The sequence below is a fragment of the Folsomia candida genome, unplaced genomic scaffold, assembly GCF_002217175.1.
Source record: "Folsomia candida strain VU population unplaced genomic scaffold, ASM221717v1 Fcan01_Sc023, whole genome shotgun sequence".
NCBI classification, from domain to species: domain Eukaryota; kingdom Metazoa; phylum Arthropoda; class Collembola; order Entomobryomorpha; family Isotomidae; genus Folsomia; species Folsomia candida.
The window spans coordinates 1,629,161-1,643,383 of record NW_019091215.1 but is presented as its reverse complement, the minus strand read 5'-3'; the positions used below and the strand labels follow the sequence as shown (position 1 = coordinate 1,643,383).

The following is a 14,223-nucleotide window of genomic DNA, read 5'->3' as shown; positions in this document are numbered from 1 at the left end:
CCAGGTTTTTTGTGAATGTATTTAGTTAAACCATGCTTACAAAAACGGTTATCATTTTGCATGTATGTAGATGTAGCTATGGGATTTCTGAGAAATATTTATTTGAAATATCTGTAATTAAAATAAGTGTTGTTTATGTAAAAGTCCATCTGAGTGAAGTGAAATTATGTATAAGGTTAGTTTGCATGTCTATTGTACATTAGAATAATTAGTATTTGTTGAGAAGAAGTGACCCATGTATGTACTCTTGACTGAAAAAAATGTATTTTTCATATTTTGTTATGTATTTTTTTATTATGTTGTGTATTTTTATACGTTGGTACATATGTATTTTTCATATTTAAAATACATAGTTGAGATCTAAAGCAGTGGATTTTATGTACCTAATCAATGATGAGTATGTGAGATTGTGGCTATTGTTTATAAAAAGTAGAAATCCTGTACTTACGTAGAATATACTAAGGTGCAAATCAATGATGAAATTCATAATAGTTAATAATCACAAATTAAAATATTTACAATCATAATTCAAATCATAGAAATAAAATTATGTAGTTTGGACATTTTGTACTATTTTAATTTAAAGTTGTTGCATATAGCCAAACCCGATTTGAAGGTTATTTCGCAAAATCCCCAAATTGTTTCATAATTTCTGATATAATTTCTAAAAATTGAGAAAGTATTAACATTGGTATTTATAGTAAAAACGATGTACCTCTTATTTTTACAATTTATTTGAACAATGTGGAGGGTTAGATTAAATTTTACGAATTTTAATCAAATACTTCAAGCAAAAATGTAAGCTTGAAAAAAATTTACTGGGTCGTATGACTCCGGCAACGATGGAAATTAATGCCATGAATTGGGGATGATTTAACTTTAAAATGGGGACGAATGGATCACATAGACCTTTACATCATGCAGTGTAACTGGTAAATTATCGGATAAAATTCGGCTTAACCGGCTTACTTCGGTCAAAATAATAAAAAAAGAAGAGACCAACTTCAAACTTAACGGTGTTTGTGGCTGGAGGATTTACATTCAGCTGGGTAAATATTGACAAGAACAAGTCGGCACAAATAAATTTATTTAAATCGAATTTTAACAAATATGGAGGAATTGCTGGAAAGAGTGACCTCGTTGGAAGTGTTGGTGTCACAGTTAGCAAAATGGACCAATTTTTCCCCAGGTACGATTATTAAGCTCATTCTTGCTAAATAATAGAAATAAAGAAAGATAAATTATGTATAATTAGTTAATGAGACTGTTATCTTCCTTGAAATAATGAATGACTTTGTAACAAAATTCATGCATATTTTATCCTAAGTAAATATACTAACTAGGTATACTATTTAGGTGGGTGGAGGGTTCAGATATGCCACTATATGCAAATATTGCACACTGCATCAGTTTGAAACAATATGCAAAAATTTCCGTGTTAAAATCACTTTTGAAAAAGTAATGACTATTTTAGCGACGCAAGTCTAGGAATTTTCACAATGCTTTAGCATAGGTGAAATTTTTGGTTTTCACCTCCTTTACGGATTACACTCTCGCCACCTCTGGCGGTGACATTGTTTCGCAAAGGTTCTAATCATTGTCCAAAATGTCCTAAATAAACAAAAAGTGTCCAAAATAGAAAATGGTCTAAAATGTTAAATTTTATTTAGGTACCACCATGATTTTCAAATATTTGCCAAGATATGCAATCTCCCATTAATTTTGAGAATTTTGAATTGTAATACAGCAATATTTGGAAAATTTCGTAATTTCTCATACGAGAAGATATTTACGCAACAAATTCCAATTAATACTATATAAATCCTCAAAACGACTTAACAAGGAGAATAAAATATATCTGCCTAGATTTTCAAAAAAATTAAACAAAGAAACTGCAACATTTTGGTCCATTTCCTATTTTGGACACTTTTGGTGCTTTTTGGACATTTTGGACGGCTCTTTTGGACAATGATTACAACCGTAGCGAAATAATGTCTTCGCCAGAGGTGGAGTGAGAGTGTAATCCGCAAAGGAGGTGAAAACCAAAAATTTCACCTATGCTAAAGCATTGTGAAAATTCCTAGACTTGCGTCACTAAAATCGTTATTACTTTTTCAAAAGTGATTTTAACACGGAAATTTTTGCATATTATTTCACACCGATAAAGTGTGCAATATTTGCATATAGTGGGATATCTGAACTCTCCATCCACCTAAATAGTATACCTAGTAAGATAAAGTTTTGTAAGACCTGATTAAGTAAAATCAGGTTTTAAAAATGTAATCTGATTTTTGAAATTATTAATAGATAGATATTTTTAGGAGGTCCCCCTAAAAATACCGAACAGACTGGGTCCAACGAAGGATCTTCACTAAACAGGAATCGAGTAACAGGAACTGATTCGGAAGCTGAGTCATCGAGTGGATCGGAGCCAGGTGATGGAAAATCTGAGGGCTTCGTTTGTGCCACTACGCTACCCCCAGAAGCAGAAATAGGGGATCTCCATCGCTGTACTGCGTGTGGTAAAGGCTTCAGACAAAGGAGTGAATTGATTGGGTATTTGTTTCTTGCTACTAACAATGCGATGACGCCAGCGGTCTCGCTCCGATTTTGACGAAACGACGATAATTATGTAGCCTTATATAAACAATTAGACACGTGTTTCAGGATTTTTCATAATGCTCCGGTTAAACGAAATTATGACGAAATCCGTGAGCGAGAATTCCCATTTTCACCGTGACATTTTTCTCGCGAGGGAGAAAAATACAGATTCTCCATTACGGAGTCCATCATAATTTCGTTTAACCTTAAAATGCGTGGGCATGAAGTGGTTTTTCCGATTTTATGTTGCTTGTACAAATTTTGAAATTTTGAAATTTTTTGAAAATTTCCAAAAATTTCTGAAAATTTTGAAAATTTTTGAAAATTTCTGAAAATTTCTGAAAATTTTCAAAAATGCAACAAACCAAAATCGTAGAAAATCACTTCGTGCCCACCAATTTTAAGTTTAAACGAAATTATGATGGACTCCGTAATGGAGAATCTGTATTTTTCTCCCTCGCGAGAAAAATGTCACGGTGAAAATGGGAATTCTCGCTCACGGATTTCGTCATAATTTCGTTTAACCGGAGCATTATGAAAAATCCTGAAACACGTGTCTAATTGTTTATATAAGGCTACATAATTATCGTCGTTTCGTCAAAATCGGAGCGAGACCGCTGGCGTCATCGCATTGTAAGTAATTTTTGAAAGTAGTTCAAACTAATCGTTTATAGACATTTTTAAATTTCGCAGACACCGTTCAAGAGTCCATAAATTGACGGTTCTCCCGTGCCGCTTGTGTAATAAAAAATTCGTAGAGAAAACGGAGCTTGACCAACATGTGAGCCGCAGTCATGATGTTGACTACTTTAAGTGTGTCCCATGCGCGATTAGATTTACGGATCATGACGGACTCGACAACCACGTGAGATTGGATCACCCACCAGATCATAAATGTCCGACTTGTGGGCGAGAATTTCCATATCAATATCTTCTGTCGCGACATGTGAAAATGCATAAAAGAGGGCGACCAAGGAAACCAAGGTCGTGATAGATGAATAGGTCTCTTAATTTTAAAATAACGCTCAGCCATAATCAGGATACTTCAGAGAGCTATACATTTTCCAAGTTTAACTCGGTTCAAAAAATTAAGCATCATGTTTGTTTCCAACGACTCCATGAAACTATAAAACGACGTTTATACAAAATTTTAAAATTTGAAATTATCTGTAAGCTATTATTTGCAAGCTATTTCTGGATTTTGAAAAAAATTAATAAAAAAACTTGTTTTCAAAGTGATTCTACTGATACGCAGGGACCGAGTCATGTCTATTTAATTGATTCGAAATTTGTGTCGCGCCAGTCTGTTGGGTCTAAAGCGTCCGTGCGATATACATAAATATTCAGACGGCGGACTTATGTTTTTCGAACTTTTTCTACGAAACCAGGTTATTTGGATCATGCTAAAACCTCGTATACTGAGGGTGAGTGTGCGTAAATATGTATCACAAACCCAGTTTTTTTTACTAAACCTGCTAATCACTTGATAGGTATGTATGACGGTATTTCTCACCAAATAACATGTTTCAATTTACATGCATAAATCAAGTCAGTTTCTTAATACACACAGACGTAAATAAACCATTGACAAATGCCTACATACATACATTACATACCCCAAAAATACGCCAGGGAAAAAAATGTTACCTCGACGGAAAAAATGTCAGATTTGCAAATTAAATATCGTAGTGTGATTTAATTTTTAATGCTGGATGGGCAACCCGTATTGAAGATTTATGATCGCATGCTTAAAATTTACGATGAAAACATATTATGACAATAGTCAATAGTAAATATAATATTGACAGCAGCGGGAATAGATATTCGGATAATAATGAAACATCAAATCGTAGATTTTTGAGTATTTTCGAGGTAAAGTTTGCTGATTTATTGCTAGTGTTAATGTTAACCTGCAGAACTGAAAAAATGACAGCCTCCTAAATGTATTTGATTTGGTTGTAATTTCATTAAAAGTTTGGCCAGAAACAGTGGGGAACATACCTTTTGAAAATCAATAGTCAAGCACCTACGTATGTATGTAGAAAAAGTAAGGTAGAAACTGTCACCAATAAAAAGAGCATTGCATGCATCTTAATTTAATTTATTGCCATATGGAGATGAGTAAATGAATGAATTTGTAAATTATATGCATAAATATATCTGCAAAGACAGCAATGTTTGTCACGTATTTAAATAATATTTATAAGCCTTTTATTCCTTTTATATTAAATAAATAATAAAATATAACAAAAAATAACCTTGAACACATTTGACACAATTAAATCCTTATCGGCCTATACAAAACCCCCACAGTAATCGTACCAAACCCAATGTCTGCCTTATTGCTGAAAAAGTCATCCCTTAATCCAGCCACGACATTAACTAATTCTAAATCTACCCCACCCAAAGAATCATCTTTATCCCCTTCTCCCAAATCTTGATCAAAAACCTCGACCCTGACATCACTCCAAGAGTAAACCTTATCAACTCTAAATGTCTCCATCCACAACGGGGTGAGTGTATTATTCTTCACACTCGTCCTCCCAACCTCGACCTCATCCACGAAAATCTTCACGTAAGGATCCGGAAGGACGTGTGATTCTTCATCATAAATACCACTTTTCTTATCATATGCCCCCTTGTCCAACGTAAGCTCTGCGCGGACCACGGTGACCTCCACACTTCCAGCAGGAGATAGGTGACAATCGGCCAAATGAGATTTTATAGGATGCAAAGAATTTACCATTTTTCTAAAATCCTTCTCCACCCCGTGTCTCAGGGTTTGCATGTAGGTCTTTAAAATTTGTGAATATTTGTAATCCCCATCTTTTTCATGAGTCACGTATTTTTCTGTGCCATCCAAAATGCAGAGGAAGCCTTGATGGGAGGGTTTTGTTTGATCTAGATAATTTGTAAAGTGTTCACTTTCCTTGAAACTGCAATTTTCCCTGGCATGGAATATTTCGACGAGTGTGTCACTCCTTCTCCTCTTTCCGTACCCTTGCTCGGTGTACTTTGGACTTTCTACTAGGAATATGTCGCCAGATGTGTTTCTATACTGGATGTTTTGAGGACATGAAGCTATTGTGCAGTTGAGTCCGGCCTGGTGGGCATGGCTGGGAAGTTCGTGATCAATATTGAGATCGTGATGTCCACTAATGAAATGACGGTCCCAGCCGAATACTTGTACTCTTCGAAGTCTATCTTTCACCCCGAGTTTTTCATACGTATCCCACGCTGCGCGAACACCACAGAGTAATTTTTTATGAGCGAATCGATCCTGTTCCAAATTGGACGCTGCTACCATAAAATGACTGAGTGGATTAAAGATTGAGACGGATTCCAACGGGTATTTTTGGAAAATTGACCCTTTCCTGGTATAAATGTCGAGGAGGGTTTGTAGCTCGGCGGAGGATGCAGTTTCTGAATCATTATCTGGTGGAAAAGCTTGGAATTGTTTGAGGGATGAGATTATGTCTTCGATTTGGGACTTGAAAGCGGTGAGATCTTCTTCATTTTTTAGGAAGGAATAAATATCTGTCCGCATTATTCCGGGGGAGATAAGTCGCTCGTGGAGGTGAATGGTTAATTGGGTCATTCCCACGGGACCGAGGAGATGGGAGGCAACTGTACGACGGACATCTTTCGAGAGGGATTTCATACTTGTGAGGTCTAGGACGGACTCGTATTTTTGATAAATTTGGTCGAGAATGTAGGGGAAAGTGGGGATTTGCGTGGTCCATGTTGGAATGGAGGAAAGGGATGATTTGGACACCTGTAGATTTTAGGAGGAAAATATATTAAGAATTTTTCATGTAACCTCATTCCTACCAAAAATTCTCTTGAGTACGATATTGAATTCATAACTACATCTGGTAGCAACCAATTAAATTTTCATGATTTCCTATAAAACACCAATATTTATTTCAACCAGTTTTTAAGTCTTGAGTTTTTCGCAAAAAATCACGAAAAATCCATTTTTTAACATTGATCGGTATAGAGAAAATTTCAAAATTTGTGAAGAAAAATATCCAAAAAGGACAACTTTTCACCATCGAGTTTTCCACAATATACCAAAGAAGTAGGCGTATTTTTAGAAATTGTGAGAAGTCTGGATTTTTTAAAAATACGTGATATGACATATTTTGTCTAAACGAGGTTAATTAAATATTTACCTGGCGATATGGTTGAGGAATGTGAGTAGAGGACGCCAAAACGATCGATGAGAGGAACAATAATTTTACGAGAGACATGATGAATTTGTGTTTCTTGAAAAATGCCACGATTAAAACTGAAATTCAGAATGAAACTGAGCCCAAGAATATTGCGGAGTTTACATTTTATACAAAAGTAGACTGTTGACTACGTGCAGCTTAGGTAGAGATGCATAAACTGAAAAGCCGGTTTCAAGTGGTGAATTGCGCTGGGTGCATTTCCTTCACAACCAACTAAGGTATATGTAGCAGCTACGTCATTTATGAAAATCTTATAAGTAACAATAATCACAACAACAATGACCTCCACTTTCGTCATTGCCTACGTGATCTTTAGTCACGCGTCTGGTAGATGAGTAGTACAATGGAGTAATAACAACATACAGGGACCAATTCACGTACATATGCATGCATGTAAAAAAATTCCTCTACACCGTAAAAAATACCTTAATAATGCCTTGGGCGGGCTATACCTGGTACTCGCAAAAGAACTGTTACAAGAAAAACTCATTGTAGTGAATCCAGTTTGTTAAATTTTGAAAAAATAATTATATCACTTAAAAGCCAGTGAAATTCGGTATAAGAAATACTGAGGGTATTCATTATTTCTTCGTATCCATCGTATCGTAAAATAGTTTACGAAGAAAAAACAAGGGGTCAAGTTTAGTAAAAATCGTAAGCGTAGTAACGTGATTTTCGATGACAAAATCTTACGACGCTTACAAAATCTCGTAAGCTTCGTAAGTTATTTTACGATACGAAGAAATAATGAATACCCTCTCTATTCCCTTTTTTAAATTTCAACTTCGTAAGGCGACACGAGCCCGGAGTCTTGGTGTCAACTTCGCGTTCGCGGTACACATGCGTTCCAAGGGATACTGGTGTCATCTCTAGACAATAGATTTTTTTTCGGACTCCAAACTTTTGTTGAGCTTAGCACGTGTATCTAGCTTCAGCTTGGACCATATATCGTATTCCATAGGTTGACGTTCGGCACCAGTGAATTTTATCCATGATACGAAATGGCGTCAGGAATTTTGGATTTCAACCACCCATTTACTATTTTGGTCTCATGAGTAGGACCAGAGCATTCCTTGAATGTCTAATTGCTATTATCGAATTGAGAGTGGTTCAGGGGTTTCAAGATTTGCTGACTGTTTTTTAACTGTTTTTTAACACGAAATTTCACCCTCGGAGGAAGAAAAATCACTTTTTCGACCAAATTCAACTTATGCCCATTAAAAAAATCACAGAATCAGAATGGTTGGTCTGATGTATATTTTTGAAATTTGTGTGAACAATATGGACCGGTGGGGTGTTGACACGGTCATCTGGTTTATTTTATATGGCCTCAATTGTGAAAGTTTGATCATCTTTGAAAAATGTTTGTTTTCATTTTCCCAGCGCGTACCGCATGATCAGCGCCCGGCTTCTGAGGGATCTATTTTTAGTTGGCGTGAAGTTAGCAAGTGTTTCTCTTCACATCTTAAAGACATAAGTCCAATGCTTAGTTTAAGAGACCGGGACATTGTTTTACTTAACTTGGTCATTTGCAGGGAAATTTTTCTTAGGGTCCGGCGTGAATTCGGAGGAATTCAGGTTTTCTACGCCTCCATGATTTTTTGTGACCCTTTTGACCGTTCCCTTCAACTTTTGTTTCACTAATTAGCACTGACAATGTCAATGGATCATTTTATGGTGCGGTCGACCAGCTTGCGATCAGTGTCGATTTTTATTGAGCAATTATAAAATGATGAATTTTTTGGCTTACCAAAATGATGCTGAAAAATTTCAACATGTTGTTTTTCGCGGGCTATCACTTTGTCACCATGGGTTACAAAAAACTTCGAAACATGCTTTCTGATAGACAATTGCATGGGGATTTCAATAAAAAATAGTACAACTTTCTAAAAAATTGTTTAGTCTGCTTAATTTACCTGAGAAATCTTGTAACAGTTCTTTTGCGAGTACTAGGTACGAAGTCTGTACCGTTCTTTATTTGCAAATTTCTAAAACCAAGCTCCATGAGAGAGGAGTATAACTAAAGGGTGTTAATAAAGTCCGATCCCATGCATTTTTTGGAGCGTGGTTGTTACAAATTCAGCTGGAACTTTTGAACCAGTGAAGTTATTTATTTCAAATTTTTACCATGGGAGGAACAACTAAACGTGTAAGTCATGAGCATCTTAGAGTTGAGATACAAACATTGCATCAGCAGGGGCTTAAACCTACAGAAATTGTGCAAAAATTGGGCTGCAGCCGCAGAACTGTTTGGAAATGGAAGAATAAAAATTTTGTCCACGACAAAAAGCGACCAGGGCGACCCAGAAAGGTGTCACCTACCACAAAAAGAATGATTAAAAACAGACTTTGCAAGAAAACCGGTAGTTCATTACGTAATTGAGCAAGGGAGTTAAATGACTCAAAACGCTATAAAGAGAAGAAGAAGCAAATTAACTGTGTGACCGTGCAAAAATTTGTGAAAACTACGAAGTGGGGTCACACAGCTTACAAACTAACCAAAAAAACCTCTCATGTCACAAAAATATATCGATGACCGTCTGAAATTTGAAGAACTCCTTCAGAAAAGTGCCCATTTGAGTGAAAAAAGACTTGGTGAAGAATTGCGCAGTCACATCCTTTGGACTGACGAATCTATTATTGAACTATATCCAAAATTGAACCAACAAAATGTTCGTTACAGGACAGAAAACAAATCGGATGTACCATCAAGAGCGATCCCAAAATTCGGGCTTAAAGTTATGGTAGCGGGTGGATTTTGTGCACGTTGCGTGACCCCTCTACATATCATACCAAAAGGCCAATCAGTCAATGCAAAGCATTATATGGAAAAAATATTACCTATCTATTTCGATAGCATGGGGAACAAGGAAATATTTCCGAATGAAAGAAAAATAGTTTTCATGCAGGATGGTGCTATAGCCCATACAGCAAAAGCGAGTTTGAGTCTCATCAAGACGCAAGTTTCAACGGTCTGGAGCAAGGGGGTGTGGGCCGCTAACGGCCCAGATTTGAATCCCCTGAAGAACCAGTGGTCCATACTTAAGGAAAATGTATACAAAGAGCCACAACCCCGGACGAGGGAAGAGCTAGTAAAAAAAAGTTCAAGATGTATGGAATTCGATTTCCAGAGGCACATTGGAAAAATTAGCACAGAGCCTTAAACAAAGAGTTGAGGGCATGGTTAAAGTAAATGGTAACAAGACCAAATACTAAGGTAAATATGTCGAACATTTTTTGTAAGTATCACGGGTAGTTTTTTTTTATACTAGCCTTCACTTTTTTACAGGAAAAATGGGATCGGACTTTATTAACACCCTGTAATTAAACTAGCCCCGTAGGAAACAGATATTTATTTATTACCACCCCATGATAACGTTTCTAATGACATTAAATGTTAACCATTCGAAGCGCAAGTAAAAATTAAAATTATTACTCCCCTAAAGGGTTAATATATGTACTATAATGTAAGCCATTAGTATATCAGTAGTATTTCACCACCATTAAAAAATTTTGACCAATTATTACCTTGGTAATATTGATTGACCATTTTTATATTTGAGATGTTGACTTCATCATTAGGGGTGGGTGAGTGGTTTTGAGCTATGATGACGATTAACGATTTTGGAGCGGGTGGGTGGTTTTTTCACGATTTCTTGATAACGTAATATATGGACGATCGCAGAGGTCGTAAAGTAGCCAAGTCCCGTTCTGGCACAGTTTATTTATTTTATGCTGCATTTAAAAATATTACAGATGTACTAATTTTTGTAAATAAAATTACAATCGTCTTAATTGTTCATTATTTAAGTAGTTATTTATTATTCATTTAGTCGTATTATGGTATATAAGGATATACAACATTTTGGAAATTATTTCCCAGCCAACTAAAAACCAACAGATTGGATTCCTTCACAAGTTCTCCTAACCACAAACCTGTCGCCAGAAGCAGCATAACCCCCATAATTATGAAGGGAATCGAGACGTTTTCCAATGTGGTGGCTTCCGGTTGCTGTTCCAATACTTGACCCCGTCCTAAGAAAAGTTGTTGGAACAGGTTGCTCGGGATGGTTTGGTTCTCCTCGATAAATGCAGATTTAACTAAATTAATCGTTGTCAGAATATCTCTATGCTTTCTCCACCGATAATAAAACCCTCCTTCAACCAACCTCGACAGCCCTGAAGAAAACACGTCCGAGAAGAAGTTTCTTCCAAACACCCAGCTCTCGATCGTCTTACCAAGCTCAATCTTTGCGCCTTTTACGGGAACAAACACTTTGTAAAAGGTCAAAAACATGGAAAATCTGTTTAGTAGATTTTGATCATCGATAAGAACAAACGTGCTGCCAGTTACGCCGTCATTCTTCGGACTTTGAGGGTTCCGGAGGGAAATCAAGTTTGATATATTTTTGGCGATGGGAAACTCAATGCAGTGACAGTATTCTTTAAGCCTTATTCTGAAATGGCGGGTAGAATTATAAATCTTTTGAAGGTGTCGGCCCATCGCGAGTTCTTGGCTCTCTGCTACAATCAAATACAGGATGGATCTCTCCGACTGTGAGGCGTCTAGTTCTACGAAATCTCCCCACTTAGGAAGGGATGTTATCGTGAAGATGAAAAGTTCTGAGTCCGCAATCCCCTCAATAGTTGAGGGTGTTTCTGGTAGGGGGCTTGATGTCAGGTAGGAGTAAATATCTTCTGTGTAGAATAGGATCAATAACTTCCCGCCGAAAAGCCATGCCAGGGCTAAGTGCCAATTTTTGCACTTGCCCCAAAAGTCGTTGGATTGTTCTAAAAGCGCTGTTAGGGCTAACCAAAGGCTTTGAGTGGGGCGAAAATCTGATTTTCCTACTTTTCCAATCTTCGCATTTAACAGTAGGCTTGCTGCAATTACGGTAAAGATGAATAGTGCCCAAGTCCCGTAGGAGAACGGGAGTAGGAGCGAGGCATAGTTGACCTTTGGCCGGGCGTCGGTGTAAACCTGGATTTCGAAAGGATTATACAGATTGCCGTGGGTCATGTAAGCATTTGCCATTATGTGGTCGTCCATAAAGAGAATGTTTGATGCCTCAGTATTCATGATAGAGAAGTGTATTCTAGCAATTAATCTAGTGTGGATGAAATTTTTATCGACAATGCTAAAATTGTGTTTCCTCCCTAACAATATTATTGTGCAGTTGGTCTCAGCTGTGTCTAGGAAGTCAAACATATTGCCGCCGTAACACTTTGCCCTATAGGATTCGTAGAGATTTGGAGAATTTGAGGGAAATAATACTTGTCGGCCGGAAACGTCTTGCAGCGAGCGGGTCCATTGGATTTGTAATGTTGCACGGTTTAATGTCCCAGTATCGATTTGAATTTCCGACTCGACACAAGTAAAACATTGCAGAGTAAAGGATAACTGAGATGTGGCAAGTACGGTACTGCTCAGTAGAGGTGCGGTCACGGAGAACTCGTGAAAATATTGGGAAAGTCTTCCCCACATTTCACCCTTTGCAGGTTGGTCGTCTAGAACAACGAGAAAAGTCGGGTTTTCCCGTAACACTCCGATCGAGATGAGCAGGCCAACGAGGGAGGCTTCTCTCTCAGGAAAGACCCTTTCAAGGAAATCGAAGAAGCTCACGTGACAATTCAGCTTTTTGGAGTAGTATCTCTCATGCAGGCGTTGGTTTGTGTAATTGCTTCGTTGTCCGGTGTGGTAGAAGGCCATGTGAGCCTCGTAAGATTTATTGTATCGGCTGTTGAACCACCCTGGACCGTTCAGCATTTCGAGAACAATGCTGTTTTCTTGGGTGGAAACGACATGCTGCAAAATAATGTGGGTTGTTGAACTTATATTTTGGCAGGATGTAAATATTTGAAAAGTGCAGAATTGAAATAGTTTTAGTAATAAATGTAATTCCATTTTATGCAGAAAAAATATTTCAAGTTTGAAAAGAATAAGGTTGGTGAGGTTAGGTTGAGGTTATGAAGCATAGTTTAAAGATAGAAGGGTGTTGAGTTTTCTGCTGGTAATTAATTATTTAAATGTATTCGTAACCTATGTGTTCGACTTGATGGGTATATTGGAAACAGAGGTCGACGCCGACAAATTTTCGGCGGCGCTAGTTTTTGGTGATTTTTCGGCGGCGTCGGCGGCGCGGCGCGGCGTCGCAATGTTGAAGGTATAAGAAATCAAATTTTTCGGCATCGGCGGCGCGTAAAATAGTACCGGCGTCGGCGGCGTCGACCTCTGATTAGAAGTTCTTGAACACAGTGTTCCGTTTCTTATGGGTTTGGTTACTCATTTTTTGCATATGAACCGTGCCTGGGAGATGGAATTTCTAAAAAATGATGTTTATGGCTCATTTTTTGACAGAATGGAAAACGGATCCGTAATTCTGTGGGGATTGGGTTTCTCCACAGAATTACCGATCCGTTTTCCATTCTGTCCAAAAATGACCCCTAAACATCATTTTTAAGAAATTATTTTTGTGCCTGTGTCCCAGGCAGCCTGAAGGAAAGGAATGAAAATATATTCCAATTTACCAAATGGCAAAAAGTGAAACTAACACTAAAAAATTCGGTAGAGTCAAACATACAGTAATGATTTGGCTAATAATTTAATGCGAGTTGGTAGAAATTCAGTAAACTTCATTACCAAACGTATACCAGGTTATATTCATTTTATTACCGCGCGCGGTAGAGTGATATATGCACTCCAAACCGTAATGATTGGCTTTTATTGATTAGCATATTTCGGAAAGTGACCGGTACGTCTCTAGCGACGCGCTGTATGAAATACAGTGGCGGGAAGGTGTTACAATCATACCTGTTCACTTCCATTCATTTGATTGGTTATGGTACATAGATAATGATGGTGAATGCAAAGAAATTTCCTGTTATTTGAATGAAAATTAGTGAAGGATTCAGTCATTTCAGATGAGTGACTATAAATGAAAGATTTTCTCACTGCATCCATTTTTCACCCAATGCTTAGTACATGGGGCGAAATAAGAAATGAAGTCAGATGAAGTAAAGTGAAATGAAATGAGTTTGAAAGAAAATGACTGAATGAAAATCTTCAGTCACAAATCGGAATTACCGAATTTTAAATGACAATTTTTGTTTGAACAGGTATCGTTACAAGCGTTTCTTGCGTCCACATCTGAAACCCTGTTTAAATATCTGATTATTTAAAAAGTATTTAACTTGCGTGTTGCTGTCTCTATAAATTACTGATGAAGTGGAGAAATCGATTCTAAGCATTCGCGTTGAAGCCAATGTTCAATTTTTATTTTTGCAAGGTACGGCCAAAGTTAAGACTCGTAACTTAAGAGTCAAGATGATATGTCGAGTAATGATTCCTACATAATTTTATATGTCCTCGACACGGTATAAGTCCATA

At 37.2% G+C, this 14,223-nt stretch overlaps 2 protein-coding genes across 2 annotated transcripts; one reads left to right on the top strand and one right to left on the bottom strand.

The window, feature by feature from the left end:
* The first annotated feature begins 1,040 nt into the window (after nt 1-1,040).
* Nucleotides 1,041-3,807, top strand: LOC118438599 (zinc finger protein 808-like). Its single transcript, XM_035859088.1, has 3 exons — nt 1,041-1,189; nt 2,322-2,556; nt 3,295-3,807. Exons 1-3 carry the CDS (start codon nt 1,111-1,113, stop codon nt 3,590-3,592), a joined length of 612 nt encoding a protein of 203 aa, XP_035714981.1. The 5' UTR covers nt 1,041-1,110; the 3' UTR covers nt 3,593-3,807.
* A 980-nt stretch (nt 3,808-4,787) lies between these two features.
* On the bottom strand, nt 4,788-6,947 carry LOC110858929. Its single transcript, XM_022107812.2, has 2 exons — nt 6,777-6,947; nt 4,788-6,376 (listed from the first exon to the last, which is right to left on the bottom strand). The coding sequence occupies exons 1-2, from the start codon at nt 6,852-6,854 to the stop codon at nt 4,880-4,882; spliced, it is 1,575 nt and encodes a 524-aa protein (XP_021963504.1). The 5' UTR covers nt 6,855-6,947; the 3' UTR covers nt 4,788-4,879.
* Nucleotides 6,948-14,223: the final 7,276 nt, after the last annotated feature.

Excerpts from the sequence above, each read along its gene's own strand:
- LOC118438599 (XM_035859088.1), top strand. The coding sequence starts at position 1,111 with ATGGAGGAATTGCTGGAAAGAGTGACCTCGTTGGAAGTGTTGGTGTCA. Across the intron at positions 1,190-2,321 it reads ATGGACCAATTTTTCCCCAG|GAGGTCCCCCTAAAAATACC; the intron begins GTACGATTATTA and ends AGATATTTTTAG. Across the intron at positions 2,557-3,294 it reads CAAAGGAGTGAATTGATTGG|ACACCGTTCAAGAGTCCATA; the intron begins GTATTTGTTTCT and ends TAAATTTCGCAG.
- LOC110858929 (XM_022107812.2), bottom strand. The coding sequence starts at position 6,854 with ATGTCTCTCGTAAAATTATTGTTCCTCTCATCGATCGTTTTGGCGTCC. Across the intron at positions 6,377-6,776 it reads TTCCTCAACCATATCGCCAG|GTGTCCAAATCATCCCTTTC; the intron begins GTAAATATTTAA and ends TAAAATCTACAG.